The following is a 17,065-nucleotide window of genomic DNA, read 5'->3' as shown; positions in this document are numbered from 1 at the left end:
GTATCTGCTACCATTCAGGTCAATACTCAAGACACGACTGACTTCAGCAGAGTCAGCCCAGCCCTTTTCTCAGACCATGAAACAGCCAAGGTGCAGGGAGAGCTGGTCATTTCCACTCCATCTGGAGTTGAACCAAATGGGAGAGTATTGTGGCTGTCTTCTGGCTTACTACAAATGCTACCAAGGTAAGGGGCTCTTCCTCTTATTTCTGCTTGGCTTTGGCTGACTCGTTCACCTTGCAAAGTGCTGAGCATTCTCACTGATGGCAAGTCAGAGAACAGCCTTCAGAAGGGACTCTACCTCCCCTCTGTCATGGTTTGAGATTGCCCCCCCTGGCAGCCGGGGGGCCTAGAGGTGATTGGGTGCCAGGGCAGTCTCCCCTGGAGAGCCAATCACCGTCTTGTTCGCTCCTGCCGAAAAATCGTATAAACACAACCAGCGGAAGTTGTTGGCAATCGGTCTGTCTGTCTGCTGCTCTGTGTGTGTGGGTGAGAGAAGGCCCGGGGGTGGCAGGGCCCCCTTCTTTCCCCTCTGGGGAAGGGGGGCCCTGCAGCCCCACAACTCTGCCTAAGCCAGGGTTGGAGGCAGCATTGGAGTGAGTGTGTTTGTTGTGAGGAAAGAGACTCACAACACAAGGTAAGCGGGAGAGAGAGAGGCAGGCCTTGCAGCCAGGCCCTCTTTCCCCCACCCCACAGAGACAGGCCCGGAGGATGTCCCGCTGTGATTTAAATGCAGGACAGCTGAAAACACGGAGGAGGAATGAAGATTCCAAGACGTGTACTGTGATAAGCTGAACTAAACTACAGCAGCACAGAACCAAGGTATGAGAGAAAGAGAATGACACAGCAGAGATGGCACGGAACCAAGGAGAAAGGACTCAGAGCTATCTTCTTGGACTTCGTGAGGAAGAAAGGACTTCAGCAAACAGCTGGAGGTTGGTGGGGCGAGTGTTCAGGTTCCCCGAACACTCTCATGAGAGAGAGAGACTGGGTGCCTATCAGCCCTGAAGGGCTTTTCCTGGACTGAATTGAAGGAGAAGATTAAAAGGACTGATAGAGGTGTATAATATTATATATATAGTTGCTTTTAGCTTGTATAGTATTTATTTGTGTAAAATAAATGTATATATACTTCCTCTTTCCCCTATAGAAGCCTCTTGCCTGCAAGTTTCTCTTCGGTGTTGAGATAAATTGTGGGAAGGGGTGGGGGAAGCCTGGAAATTGGATTTTGGATTTTTGTGGTGGCTCAAACCACCACACCCTCAGTAGTGAAAATCTCATTACCAATTCAAAGTTTGTGAAAAGTACCTGTTAGAAGTGCAACTACTTCATGTTCGATGCAAGTGTATCAAAACAACTGTTTATTGTTTCATGATGTAGCACTTGGCTTACATAGCTATTAGATCTTTAAAGAAACTTTGCTGGTTTCCTGTATGAATAGCAAAACAGTCGAAAGTAGAGGCCTGTTGCAACTGGAAACGTTTATTGCTTTCTGAGTGGGATGAAAAACAGCCCCAAACCACTTATGTAAGTTTATTTTGTAAGACTACAAAAAGCTGTAGGATCAACAGCAGTGTTGCATTAGTCCAGGGCTTCTGCATCACTGGTGCTGGAGACATAACATGCTAGAATTTTCTTACCTTGACCACTCGTTCCATGTGAGGTGTAAGAGGCAGCATAGGCTGGAAAAAGAAGATGGACTGCTCTAGTAAAGATCCTGATCTACTCTTTGGCTCTTTTTGGTTTATGTAGATGAACACAGGGTACACCTGGGAATGGAGTTCTCTGCAATTCAGCATCTGAAAAACATCCACCCTCTGATGCAAAGAATGATTTTTTCTTTAAATATTTGCTTTATAAACTAATATGCAATAAAGTACTGAATGCTTTGTTCAGAAAGCCTAAATCTACACAGCTCTTAGCAGCTCCAGAGGCATTGACTTCTCTGTTTCTCATCAGTGTCAGTTGTAAATAATATTCAGATAAAGACCCCTTTTTTTGTTAATCTCACAAAGTGCTTTGCATTCTTTAGCTGTTGCAGAAAAAAAAGCTTTTTGCCTGTGGTTCTCGCATGTCCAGACAAAGAAGCTGGCAATTCTCCAAGCAAAAAGTTCATGGTGTTGTGCGATGTTTCCTCTGCAAACACATCGTCATTACCAGTCTTCGTGAACGAAGATCCGGGAAAGGTCTCCACCCACATTTGTTACAAGCGCGCTGGTGACACAGGGCTTTGCAAATGCGGGTTAAGGCCTTCGAACCTGCGCAATGGATTTTTTAGGTGAGACACGGTGTGCGCTGAACTGAGCCCACCCTTTAATCCTAAGGTTCATCTTCCAGGGCCGAGCAAGCTTGGACCGTGGCAGCGAGGTCCTCAGGACGTAGGTTTGTTTAGAGTGACCTTCTCTTAGATGGATGGCCTTACAAGGCTGACGAGCTCCATCTGCCCAAGTGCAAACACATTACAGCTGCAGTAAATAGCAGAGGTTAAGGGGATGGTTGTGGGTGCAGCCCCACACTGTGCAGTGATGACTCCTGCTGACTTGGCTGTCCAGCTCATGCACCAGCAGCATGCAAATTTCTTTGTCTGGGTAGACAAGATATTTCTTTTGGAGGAAATCTATGAATCCAGTTAATATCAGACCCAGAAACGCAGATACAGATCAGGGGATGAGGTCCCAGGTGACATTTGGTACCAGTGGATGTAGCTGAACTGAGACCTCCAGTTACTTTGCACATAAATCTGACAGAGTCTTCTGGGAGTGATTGAGCTGTGTGATGGAGGCTGCTCCTGAACAGGTAAAGGGCCCAGAGCACACCTGGAGGGAGAGAAGGGAGAATGTAGCAGGGATGAGATTGAGATTGCATTAAGAAATCCTCATTCTTGGTTTCATGGGGACATCCTCAAATCACAGGGACCCCATCCATGAGGAAGAGTGCCTGAGCTTTACTCCCTACTTCTTCTGGTAAAGGCACAGAATGCTGCACAATGTGAGGAGGAAGAGAAATGCAAAACCTTTTCTCCACTTTGTGGGTTGTATTGCACACATTTCTCAACGATCACATAGGGTAATCAAGATATTTTCCATAAGTTCTGTGCCAAGCATCATTTGAGTTTGGGACTTGGTAATAGGACACTGCAGATATTAAAATGCACGAGTGGGCCAGGGGACAAATGGAAGTGTGATATAAAACCAAAAAGAAATATACTCTGACATCATTAAAAATAACTAATAAATACAAGGCAAGAGACAAGCTTTGAAGGTTTTCAAGATGCCTATAATTTTTTCTAGTTCTCCTGTGGTTCTTCAGAAAAGGAAATTCAGAGGTGCTGGGAGCAGCATCTCAGGGTTCAACCCTAATGACACAAAAAACTGCCAAACCTTGCCCCTTAAAAAAGCAAATGAATTGGTGAAGAGACAAGTAATTTACCATGGCGGCTTAATTTCTTGTTAAAAAAGAGGAAGAGAGGAGTGTGTTGATGTCAAAACTTGGTGATGCCATTCACAAGTGCTGTTTGTACCTGGAAGACTCCAACCAGACCAGGCCACTATGCTCTTGTCCTGCCCATCAGGCACCTCCATCTTTCTCTGCTTTGCCCCTCTGTGCCAGGGTATGGCTAATATCAAGCCCCCTCATGACTGCCCTGGATAATCACAGGCAAGTGACTGAGGGACAGGTTTTTGAGAGCTAGGGAGTACCCACGCAGGTCTCTCTGGGAAAAGATGTGCTCTATTCTCTTGTATCCAGCCATCAAACCTTCCCAAACCAAACCCAGCTACACGCATCTTTGTATGAGCACCATCCTCCTCCCTGTCCTCCAGCCTTTGTCTGTTGTGCTGCCTGAGACTGATTGCTCAGACATACAGACAGCTAGCCTAGGCATTTATTAACATACTTAACACACCTGCAGATCACTATGATACCAAGTGTGACAACATAACAGCAATAAGACATTCTCTGTATCACAATTTGAGTAGAAGAACATAAAAATAGGAACTATGTCCTTATACCAAGTGAGAAATGTTTTGTGCCCAGGATCTTCTTTTTCCACAATACCATTTCACCTCTTCCTGTGAAGATACTGCCTCATCATGGGCAGGAAGGACACAGCTCCAGGTGGCTAATATTCCTTCCATCTTATCAAATAAATCATAGCACAATAAGCAGGCATGGCTTCCCCCAACCCAAGTAAAACTCCTGCACCACCCAGTGTCTGGGACATCAACAGTGAAGACATAAGTGGTGTTTTAGTGAGCAGTAAAACAGCTTTAACAGCTCGGGGGGGTGTTTATTTTTACAGTAAAAAAAAAGGGGGGAAAGATTCACACACACTGTGTAATTGAGGTCTCCATGTGTTGTGTAGGGATGGTTCTCCAGACAACTTTCTCCTCCCAAGGAATGGCTCCATGTTCTGGCTGCTTCCTCCCTGCTAGCACAGGCATGTCTGTGAACAGCCTGGTGAAAGAGCGCTGCTGGAGCCTGACCTCAGCCCCCTCTCCCTATGCCTAGTCTTAGGCTAGTTGCTAAAGCTTGGACTTGCCGTGGTGGAGAATGCCCAGTGAGCTCAGCCAGCACGTAAATGCTTGATGATACCCAGCCAGAAACCACTCTGTGTTGAAGTGCCTGACTTGAAAAAAAAGAGTAATTCTTCACCCTTTCCCTAGTCTTCATCTGTTTCATTTACTGACTGGGAGCATAACTCCCCAGTGATATTGTTTCACAGAGATTACTTCTGAAGCATCTAACACAGCAATGGGTAACTCACAAAGAGACATAAACATGACAGCAATCACAATAAATGAATTAATTTCTTGCTAAATGTTAATTTTACTAATATGTAGGATATTGATCAAGAGAGTGGTCCTGTGTTTTGTTTGGAGAGTAATGTGGTTCCTGCCTGGAGTATTGCTAATCAGATTGTATCTAACAGGGCTACTGAGAAAGGGTCAGATTGAACATAAAGAAAATCTTGTGTTCATTGATTGAAAAAAAAATGTTTAGGAAAGCAAAGTTTGGATGTTTTTAGGACTAAAGCAAAATATCTGATCCAGTGCATGTGCTACTTACTCCCTCTGATATAGGAAAAATTTCATTACACCTTAAAGCATGTAAAAGGGTGTAACAAAAGCTTATGCACGTATTTCCAGTCACATTCATAGCTGCAGGGAAAGACAGTAGCATCCTGTGCTAATCTGGGTTCATGAACAGCCATGAGCAATCATGACTATAACATCACTGCCAGCTTCTCCATCAGCACTGAAAGCAAAGGTATTTAACTCTGCCCTCTTCAAACCTCTGCAGCCTTCAAGCATTCAAACTGGATGAAAGGAAACAATCAATTTGGAAATCTGTCATGTTAATAAAAACTACCACAGCATTCCATAAGGTGCTCTCTCCACCTGAATCTACCTCCAGAACCATTGCATTTGGTGGCCACTTGGTAATGGACTCAAAGCAACCGACCACACAAATAAAACTTTCAGTACTTTGAAAGGGCATGAGGGTTTGCTGAAAAGGTAATTTCTAAAGAGTAAAATATTTGATTGAGTAACCAAAGAAATGTTATGTAAAAAAGATGTTGTTTTTATCTGCTCATTCATGATGTGAACATAACTAGATTAAACTTCACTCATTCCGCTTCCTTTCTTTATTAGGTAGAGTTTGAAATCTGTCAAAAAATAGTACCAAGTTGCAAACCTGCTAAGCTCTGCCAAGAGTGTCTAACCCAGAAACCAAGTTACTTTATCAGACTGTCCTTTCCTGTGCTGATAAAACTTGCTGCCCACTGTCTACCAGTGTTCTCAGGCTGATGCAGAACAAAGAGGACTGATGCCAGGCCCCATCTAGGAGCCTGACACTCCTAAGGGGAGCCAGCTGGAAATGTTTTTACTATTCCATCTTCCAGTCTCCGCACCATTGCTTTTCCTAGCCTGCAGAGGCCAGGATGGCTTTCAGGACAGCAGCACTGATCTCTCCCTTTGGCCCCAGCACAGGGAGCTAGGAGAAAAGGGAGCTGTGGAGCTGCCACAATAAGGCTAAGGGAGATGATAGGCTCTGCTGAGCAGAAGGAGACTCGCACAGGTGCCCAGAGAGGCACCCCTTTGGGAACCGGCCCTAAGGATATGTTTGGGGGGGGTCTCTGATGTGTCTCTGATGTGTCCATGGTTGCTTTTTCTGTCTTTCGTATAAAATGCAGAGCAATGCAGGCATTGGGTACTTTAGCATATTTAAATATTTGCAGGATCTTTTGCAGAGGCAGGGCATATTACAGAATCTTGAAGGATAATTTTTTTATTTGCTGTTTTAAAATATTTTCCCACAGTTAATAATTTAGCTATTTACTTAACCACAGGTAGACTATAAACTTATTTCAAGCAGAAGTAGCATATAAAATTACTTTTTCCTCAAACGAACACTGTCACTTCAAACTGAATGAGCTGAATAACTTGTTATTTGGTGCAGATTTACCGTGTTTGGTATACAGCATGAGTTTTAACATGTATGAGATGCAAGGATATGTTGATGTAATGATTTACAATGCAGCTTGACAATATAGTTTTCTGTCTTTGTTTGCCTGTAGGCTGAAGTAGCCAGTTACAATTTGCTTTTGCTTCTGTTATTGCACTGAATTTTCTCTGTGTGTCTGCAGGTATGAGACAACTTCAGATAATGAGAGATATTATTGAAACAAACTCATAGCTGAAGATGGATCCAAATGACAGTTAATTTGGCAAATGCAAATTCTAGCATCTACTACCATCTGCTGGGTATAAAGGAGTAAACCCCTCAGAAGCTCTTTCTGAGCAGCCATGTGATCTGTATAGCATCCATAGGCATGGATGGATGCTAAGAATTCCTACAGTACTCTGAAATTTTTAAGCAAAACAGTTGAACATGGGTCATTTTAATTTTCATGAGTTGTTTTTAGGTGGACAGTAGTGTGATATTCTTTCTTGGGCTGGGAGATACACCAAGATCCTCAGCATTTACACCGCCTCTCCTGTGAAACATATTATAGGCTTAAAATGAAGGGTTCTGAATCTCTACCAATGACTATGGACAATTTCCACTTTCATGTGTATGTCTAAGACACCTTGGGAATCACAGTACCATGCTACGTATGGAGTCTGTCAGATTTTAGCCACTCAGAGAATTGTCATTTGGCAACTGTGTGTTAACCTGTAAAGCTTATTCTCAAGATTACATGGGTTTTGGTTTTTTTTTCATTCACTGACACACAGCTAGATTCTTTCTTCCATTCCAATTCAATGTCTTTAAATTTAAATACTTTAATATAGAGAATTTGGCTTTCCTATGAATAATTACCTGAATTAAACAAAGTATAGGAAATCTGGAGTACATTCACTTTCTCCATTATAGCATGTACCTTGGAAATGTAATAATTTAAGTACATAACTACTCACCTTTCTGGTGCTTTGATGTTCTTGGTCCAATTATACCTTGTACTGTAAGCAGTCTGTCTAGGAAAATATAGAGACACTATTAGTGATCTGGGGTTAGCCTGGCTTACACCAAAGCCTATGCTCTGATAGCACCAAAAGAAACCCCAGCCTCTTTTTTCCTCTGAAACCAGGTTGAGGACATAGAGGACTTTGCACTTGTTGACTCTCTTCAGCAGATGTGGGTCCCACTAACTCCTGAAGACTCAAGTTTTGATGGCTATGTAGTCCTCTGCATTACATTTAGTGACTGTGGCTGGACAGAAATCCAGTGGTATTTTTACTACTGTCTGGGTATTTTCTTTCACTAGAGTTTTCTTTAACTGCTGTTAAGCATCTGAATATGGAGCACAATTCTCTTTGGGATAATTTCAGCTTTTCCAATTGATGCTAATTACATGTTTCTGCTGGTTACAGGAGACACCATTCGGAAAATGCTGTAGTTTTCCCCATATGATGCTTCTGTGTTGATTAAACACGTCAGAATGAAAGAAAAACACAGATGTAATAAAAACACTGACAGAGACATGGTGCACAAAGATAGCATTAGAGCTGAAACCATGTAGATGAACACTTTTGGGAGTAAAGGGTTAAAAGTAGAAGAATGATGAGGAGGATGGTAGATTCACTCAAGTGACCTTGCAGCTAGGAATGCCCAAGGCCTGGAGAGTAACAGTATGGAAAATCAAACATATTATGCCTACTGCTGCTTGTCTTCTGTCTGAGAAGTAGAATATCTGTGTAGAGATAACGCAGGTGTTTTGAGAGACTTGGAGACACTCTCACAGACATGCTTGAGCTCTATGGAATAGAGTGAAGATCAAAGCTCAGAGATCATAAAAAGCCCAGAGGAGATCAGAGCATGGTGGTAAAATATGCATGCATGAGCCCTTGATTAATCGGTGCAAACAGCAGGCTCACCACCTGCTAGGATGGACTGAGCCTGACGATGTCTGAGTTCCCACTTTTGTGTCTCCGTCTGGGTCTTGCTTTGGAATCATTTGGTTAGCAAGGTAATGAAATAAATTTACTCTGCATTTCAGCTGAGGTTTTGTGGTTGTGGCTGCCTGCCTGTGTCAACTCACACAAACAACTAAGGAAGGAATCTTTGAAAAGTGACTATCTATTACAGATCTATACATCTACATATTTAGTGAGATGCCATGTCCAAAACCATAGTCCACTTCATATTCTCCAATTCTGAACCTGGACAGAGAATGTGCCATTTCCTAAAATTCTTCTTCCCAATTAAACAGGACTTCTTTACTTCAAAAATGACTGGGGTTTAAAGCAGAAGCAAAGGGGCTGCCATGTCGTTTCACAGGCTTGCTTGCACCAAGTCCATTGTAGTTCTCTTATCTGCAACAAATGTCTTGCCTCCAGAAAATACAGAACTCACAGTAACACTGCTTGTTACAGCCAGCTGCAAAAACACCTTCATGCTCTTTTGCACTGCTTTCCCAAATGTGACCTTGCTTGATTAATTGAACTACTCTCTGCACTCGAGGACTGGCTTATCAGGTGGTGTTTCATCAACTGTCATCTTAGTGTCTTAGCTTCCTAAGTACAAAAAGATAGATCTTTTAAATCTGTTGGAAAAGCTAACAAAACCCCCCTGATTTTGTACTTCAAGACGCAACTGGTGTTCTTGAGCTACTGTGGTACTTATGGCTGCTACAGCTTCAATACTTGCTCATGCTCTGCCTGCACATGGGTGTGCAAGAGGGGACAGCCTTCTAAAGGGTCCTAAAGCAAGTGGTTGCTCTTTCCCAACGCCATCCATCCAACCTACCCATCACAGTGGCTTTCTTTTGATGCTTTTTTCCTTGAGTCAGCAAGACACTAAGTAGTTTTCATTGAGTGACCTTAATGAGACTTTGATTTATTTCAATCAGAACATCCTGGAATCAAATGCCATGCCATCTGAGTAGGACTGTACTCCCCAGTCTCCCCTTCCTCTTCTTGTGGCAGGGACAATTGCACTTAGTAAAAGAGATGAAGCGAGGTAGGGAGGGGAGGAGGAGGTGGAGGACAAGGTGAGAAGGGACAGAAGTGTTGTTCAGCTTATGCATTTTTCATTATTGATGTAAGGTTGTAAACCAGACAGATGAGCTGCAAATACACGATTTATTTGTTCACTCACATGAGATGTTCCTCCATCTTGAGTTATTTTGTCTTTCTTTCAAGGTCACACCATGCATAATCAGTCTGCTGGATCAGGAGATTGGATCCCTAAATCTTTCAAGGGTTTATTTTATGTAGAATTAGAAATTACACCTGCTCTACAAGGTTAGTACTATGTGCTCTCTTAGGCATAAATAAATCTTTAGAGAAACAAAAAGATACAATGGACTATTGTTTCACAATCATTCCAAAAGCAAAAAATTCAGTAATTTGCTAAGTCCAATATAATGTATTAATCCAAAAATCCAAGAAAAGGGAGAAATAATTCTGGGCTAATATAATTTCAGAGGGAAAGGGTATCACTGGTATGTAACAGCAGTACATACTAGAAAGTATTTCCCTTGCTTGTCGTAGAATAAAGTTCTATAGATCACAGAGAAATACACTTACTGTGTTCATCTCAGGAGATGCAGACATAAAAGTGTCTGAGAGATAAGTCTGATTACCTAACAAAATTAGAGTACAAAAAAAATTTTATACAAGAAAAAGATGTCAATCCAAAATGAGAAATACATTTCTATTCATGAGCTCCTTCTGCTAGAAGGGAAAATTAGGAAAATTAACATTCATGGCTAATTTATCAATGCCCTTCCTTTGACATCTATCATCTTAGTATATGGAATTTTGCAAAGAATTTTAAAGATACAACATTAATAATTTTCCTTATCCTTTCTGCAAGACACTTGTTTTGTGGCTCTGGGGTGCATGTGTGAGATGTGAAAACGCACTCGATGTCAGATGTATGGTATGCCATACACACAGTCACCTGCAGCACTTAAATGACACAGACATCATGGGCAATAGCATGGCTTTTGGGACATTATCAGTATGTCCTGTTGCCAGCAAATAATGACAGTCCTTGCAGCAAGATGTGGACATTTTGTAGTTCTTGAATTTATGTTTTTCTTTATACAGAGGTGGAAATAAAAAATGAAGAGTCAAGAGGTATTTCTGAAAAGCATGGCAGAAGAAACTATGAAAGGTCTTTGCTATAGACCAGAGACCTTTCCTGTCTATGTAAAATCTCAAGTGTGCTGCAAACACCTCTGTGGATTTGGCACACTGTGCTGTATCAAGGACATTAGAAGAATCAATGCCAAGGGTGTTGTCTTTGATGTGGATACTTCTAAAACATAATAATGTTAACTGCACACAATTGACACTGGTTAAAGGAATGCTTTGGGTTGATCATAGTGTCCTTAGGGTTAGGACTGTCACACGTGATGGTCTCACTTGATTGTAGGTCCCTTTCAAAGAAGTGGTGACATGGTGTCTACAGGGAAACTGAGATTCCATTGCCCAGTGTTGGTCTCTTGCACTGATCTGAAGAGCATCTATTACTGAAATGCAAGTGTTGAGATGCAGTTAAGCAGGAAACTGGCCTAAAGGTCATCAGAGTATCACTGTAAACCAGGTGAAATAGGTTATTATAACCACCTCAAAATGGTGCACTGAAGTCAGGAATTGTAACACGATAGCCAAAGCAAGTTGTATCTCTGGAGAGATTCTTGGCCCTAGATCAAACCTGTTGAGGGCATCAACAGAAAATCAGAGAGCTTTCCTGTAATCTCCTTAGACTCACCGTGACATTTCAAAGCCAAAATCCCAGCTATCACAGTTGAGCCATTCAGCTTTTTCACAAAACACAGCTATCATTAGACTTGCGTTTGAAAGCTATCGTATCCTGAGAAACAGAGAAAAATCAACTTTCTTCTCTTCAAGAGACACAACCCCTCATTTCTTCAAGTGAAATCTAACAGATGGAGTTGGAGTGGAAACAGATATTGTTTGCATACAAATCAAGCATGCAATGAAACTATAATGAAAAATAACTAAATTCTAAGGAAAATATAAAAGTTCCTAAATATTTGCAGCTTCCATTCCTCAGCAAACACAACAGAACAGATTCCAGATTCATGGAGAACTTATTTTCCACATAAAATAAGTGGAAAAGTGAAAAATTACTAAGAGGTAGAGATCTTCAGTTGAGTGATGGTCAAGCACAGACAAGCTCCCTTCCTTAGTGGACAGATATTAGCTGGCGGTCAGAGTCTGGAACAGGAGGAGCAGCAGCTGATCTGGGGTCCAGACCTTTTGGAATTCTGGCCACAACTAGGGTTGAGAGCAGAAATTTAGATGTGCATGTGTTATGCTGTATTTCTTTGGAAAAAGAAGTATTAAATTAAGATTAGATCATATAATACAATGTATAAACAATATGGACTTCAGTGTTAAAAAACTTCGAAAGCACCACAGATGAAACAGGTTCTTTGGACCAAAGGTTTATTTTTAATGACACAGCACTGGAAAACATAAGTTACAGATGACTTTTTGATACAGGATACATTATATATCTTATTTTAAAAGGTAAGCTGCATAAATACATATAGTGAAAATATATTGTGTTTATTTCTTCTCAGAGATTAGTTCTGTTTCTTTTTTTAAAATGTATTCAGCCAATTAAATAAAAAAGTATAGATTAGCATCATAAGAGCTCCTCCTCCAGATTTATCTCATTGTAACTACTGCAGTGAAAGAGGAGACTGAGCCATGCCTTCTCAAAGGTTAGCAGCTTTGAACATGATGTTATTCATTATCTAAGAATGAAAATTTCACATTACAAACACAGATACTGTAATATGTTTTGGCAATGGAGCAGCTAGTTTTGCTTTGAAACAAAACCTTTTCCTGTTATGCCAGACAGTGAAAGAGCAATGCATGTACTGGATGATACTACACAGCCAAAGAACTACCATGAAGTTGTGCAAATGCATATATAGCCATATGCACTTATATATACACATATAAGTTCTTGTGTATATATACTATGCATGTCCAAAAATAACACTGAAAAATGTTGCAGTAGTTAATTATTTTTTTTAAACACATGAAATTTATAATAGTTTGACCTCATAACTACAGGATAATTAATTAAATCTTCTGCAGTGCAACTCAATACAATACACTTAGTGCAGAGAAGTTAAGGTTTTGGTATTCAGGAAGCTAATTTCAGATTTCATGGAAAAGGACCAAATACAGGATCACCATAGCTCTGACAAAGCACAAACAAATCTGTCGCCACATACTTATAAACAAATAAGGACATTTCTTTTTTATTTGATTTTTTTTCCCATGTACTGCTTCAGAAATTGCTAGCTTAACTGTTTGCATTCATGCTCATTTCAGTATGTTCCAACAAGCTTTGTCTGACACCAGTCTGTAAACCATTAACAGCTTAAACTACAAAAAGATGGGCTCCTGTGTTTCAAAGAGGTTAAAAACCTACTGACTGAGCTTCATATCACGGTTCATCTGCCTGGGAGAATTATTCCAGATGGTGTGTGAAGTTCTCTGGGAAAAGTCCTTTATAACTATTTGCATCTCTGTACTGAAGCCATTCAGATTCCTTAATGCCAGTCAACCAGCCAGCCTCCTGCAAAGAAAAAGACAGTCTTAAATTTCATGTCAACCCCATTCCTCACTACGAGCTTCAGACTTGAAGATGTTTCAGAGTGACACGGCTAAAAGATTTGGTGCTTATAATTGTTAGCACATGGTATGGCCTTTAGCCCCATCTAACTCCTAGCTGAACTCAGTATCATAGATGGTGGAAAAATAGTTTTGAATCTTAATTTTTTCCTCACAGATTTTTTTTTCTCTTACTCATGTATTAGCAGTCAGAAGAAATAACAGCTCTTGCAAACTCTGGAGTTACTATCTCTAGAAAATATGTAATAATTTTTCCAAAAACTCCTGGAAACCCAAACCAGAAGTTGACAAGCAAAACTGTAAACAAATCACCAGCAGTCCAAGCAACCAAACCAGAGATTTTTTTTATTGGAAAGGACTGGGTTCTCTTAAGTGTGATAAATTCTACCTGGAATAAAATCAATTTGGTATTTTTAAAAATGATCAACCTAACTCAGTAACTCTGTATCTTTTTCCTTTTAAGAACAGGAGCCAGAGCAAAGCCATGACAAACAGAACTTGTAATGCAGTCATATTATTATTGCACAAACTGTACATCTGGACACAGAGTAGCTTGAACAGATCATCACATACACCATCGAGTCATTATTGCTTAGTGGCTGCATGTGCTGCAGTATACTAGCTGTCTGCCCCCAGATAAGCAGATCATTAAAGCAGATTCAGCTTTATATATGGCACTGGCTGGATACAATTAACTGGGGACATGTTTTTGAAGCACACGAAATATCTGAGAGATAGAGGAACTACAGCTCTCTAGAATAGGCAGCATAGGTTGTATGAAGGAATATACAGTTTTACTGGGTAAACTTCAACTAAAGACTAGTGGAAAAAGCCACTGGATGGGACTGGTTTGCTTTAAACGGAGAACACAGGCTGATGTTACCAGCTGCATTAGAATTATGGCTTTAGATAGGTCAATTTTGAAGGAGAATAAAGACTAACAAAGAATAACAAAGATAAACCCCTCTATATAAATCAAGAATTTGTACCAGTACCTGGCAAAATACAAAAATATTAAGCTTTATGGTGATGTTAAACATGAAGGGCAAAGATGTACTGAGTAATAAAGATATGAACAGAATGGTTTCAGAAACATGAATACATACAGGTTTATTTTCTCCATCATTGCACACAATTTACTTCAATTAATTCTATTGGAATTATGATGCACACCAGAAGAAGAATATACTTCATAGACTCACCAAGTGAAGATAAAGCATATTTAACACCTAATATCCTAGGAAAAACAGTCTGAAGACAGAGATCGTATTTTGCTATCCTAAGAGCAGTGTCCTATTCTGCGAACACTGATAATGAAATCAAGTAAACTACTGATGAGGCAACACATAGCATAATTTGAGTAAGGATAATAGACTCTATCCCTATAAAAAGAGCTAAGTGCCTGCTGAATTAAAAGTATTTTGTTCTGAAATAAGAAAAAAAAAACCCACCCACAAAAAACAATTAGTTGTCTCTTGAATTAAAAGAATGCTCATCTGAGATTATGAACATTGATTATTATCTGCCTTTGGACAGCATCAATCAGCAAAACGACTTCAAAGACAGTTCCCAGCACTCAAATATGCTTAGGGCATTAGTATTTAGGCCTATTTTAAGAAATATTCTTCATTCAGAGCAGTGCTCTTAGCTACCTGATTAGGCAGAATCCAGTCCTCCACCTCCCAACCCCCAAATCGATGGACAAATTTTCACCAACACCACAGGCATTAACTGATGCCCATGGGGTTGCTGGTGCTAATAGTGTGCAGTACAGTATTCTCTTTTAAAGCAGTGGCCAAAATCAATACACTTCTCTGGAATTCAGTTTAACATATGGAATGCAACTGTTTAAATGTTCACCTGAAATACATTGTTAAAACAAAATTAGATGCCTTAAATGAAATCAAAGTGTTGTTTAATTCAGGTTCAGGCTTCCAGAGAGCAAAGTTATCTTTATCAGAGGCATAGCAGCATCACTATACCTTAAGGCTATAGGACAGCACAATCTGTGTATGTTCTCAGTGCTCTCTGTGGGTGAATTTGTATTATTTCTCCAAATCCACACATAAAAACTCTGAACATCTAGGGAGCATGTAATCAGTTCTACTGCAATGTTATGACAAAATTATATAGAACAACATTACGCACAATTTGTAAGTCATCCTCTGCATTTGAGTACCTCTGTCTGTATAAAATCAATTACAACGTAGCATAAAAAAAGCCCTAGAAAATAAGCTGAGGTCACATCCTGCTAATAGCATATATCTGGGACTTCAAGTGTAGTCAACTTTGCCATTTAGTGTCAAATGACACCAAGTAAAAAGCCAAAATTAAAATCTTTGTGTTTTCTTACAGTAATGACATTTTGAATATGCAGTCTCATTAACTATAATCTGTGAGAAAATAAAGTTGAGACAAAGAAAAATGTCAACAAAAGCAAGAACCACATGTTTTTACCTGATCAGCTGTGGTCTCAGAAGGAATTACTAGTACAATATCTCCTCGTTTTAAATTGAGCTCATCACTGTTAGCTGCCTCGAAATCATGTAGAACTTCAACCTGAAGAAAATAACACCAAACATATAGATGTGATCTAAGGGAGATATATTTTCTCAACAAAATTACCTGTTAGATCTTGACCAAAAATAAAAAAGAAGCCACCTTTATGCAAACATATGGCTATAGACAGGTACGTTCAAATTATCACAGAATCACAGAATGTTAAGGGGTTGGAATGGACCTTAATGATCCTCTAGTCCCAACCTCCCTGCCACAGGCAGGGGCACCTCCCACTAGACCAAGTTGCTCAAGGCCTTATCCAACCTGGTCTTGAACACTGATGCCAGGATTGGGGCATCCACTACCTCTCTGGGCAATCTGTTCCTGTGTCTCACCACCCTTACAGTAAAAAATTTCTTCCTAATATCCAATCTAAATTTCCCCTCTTTCAATTTGTACCCATTACTCCTCATCCTATCACTACAATTCCTGACAAAGAGTCCCTCTCCATCTTCCCTGCAGGCCACCTTCAGACACTGGAAGGTTGCTATGAGGTCTCCACACAACCTCCTCTTCTCCAGGCCTAACAGCCCCAACTCTCTCAGCCTGCCTTTGTAGGGCAGGTGCTCCAGTCCTCTTATCATCTTTGTGGCCATCTTCTACACTTGCTCCAACAGTTTCACATCCTTCTTATGTTGGGGACATCAGAACTGTACACAGTACTTTAGGTGGAGTCTCATGAGAGCAGAGTGGAGTAGATCATCTGCTTTGACCTGGCATAAATTGTTCATGTTGTCATTAATTTATATCAAAGTTTTCTATGCATTTCCTTGGAAGCAGGGACAGCTTAAGTCTTCCTAAGACCATCCAAGGAAAATTAAGGTCCTTTCCCAAGGTTACAGGATCTCAAGGCCAGATGATACTGCAATATCTCACAAATCCTGCCACTTGGACTAGTCCTGCCACCATCATTCCTCCTGTGTAAGGAATTTCCTTTCATTCCCCACTATCATTACGATATCTGAGAGAGAGATTTTGGGAGGATTTTGCAAATAAAATTCAGAAAGACTCCCAGGAACTAATGACTTCAGATTCTCTCACTGTCTTGTTGTGGCCACTGATTTTATTCTTCTTGTGAACATCTGCGGAAATTTGAGTTGGTTGTACGGCACAGGTCATCAAAAAGGTGAGTAACAGGAACCCTACTTAATGCTTGCCCTGGAAGGAGCTCTCACATACTGGCACATGGGTATGCCAAAAATATCTGCCTTTCAAAGGGGTGATTATTAAAACATTGGCATGATCAGCATGTCATTGTGAACAGACCATTTTAAGTAAATGCTATCACTCCTTGAGAGAGAGCTAGTCTAATTTTCTCAAAGCACAGACAGTTCCATGTGAAATGAAAGAAAGTGGCATTGTGAACCAGATGGC

General features: G+C 40.6%; 1 protein-coding gene across 1 annotated transcript in view; it reads right to left on the bottom strand.

Moving 5' to 3' along the window:
* Positions 1 to 11,912: 11,912 nt before the first annotated feature.
* The window catches only part of LOC127476169 (amphiphysin), a 117,479-nt gene continuing 112,326 nt past the window's right edge, over positions 11,913 to 17,065 (bottom strand). The window contains exons 21-22 of the mRNA XM_051798734.1: positions 15,590 to 15,691; positions 11,913 to 13,076 (exon numbers count right to left, since the gene is read on the bottom strand). Coding sequence (XP_051654694.1) covers positions 12,969 to 13,076; positions 15,590 to 15,691 — 210 coding nt within the window. The 3' untranslated portion in view covers positions 11,913 to 12,968. The remainder of the gene's footprint in view (positions 13,077 to 15,589; positions 15,692 to 17,065) is intronic.

The sequence above is a fragment of the Manacus candei genome, unplaced genomic scaffold (assembly GCF_025592945.1).
Source record: "Manacus candei isolate 608988 ecotype Guabito, Panama unplaced genomic scaffold, ASM2559294v1 h1tg000049l, whole genome shotgun sequence".
Taxonomy (NCBI): domain Eukaryota; kingdom Metazoa; phylum Chordata; class Aves; order Passeriformes; family Pipridae; genus Manacus; species Manacus candei.
This window is presented reverse-complemented; position numbering and strand designations above follow the sequence as displayed.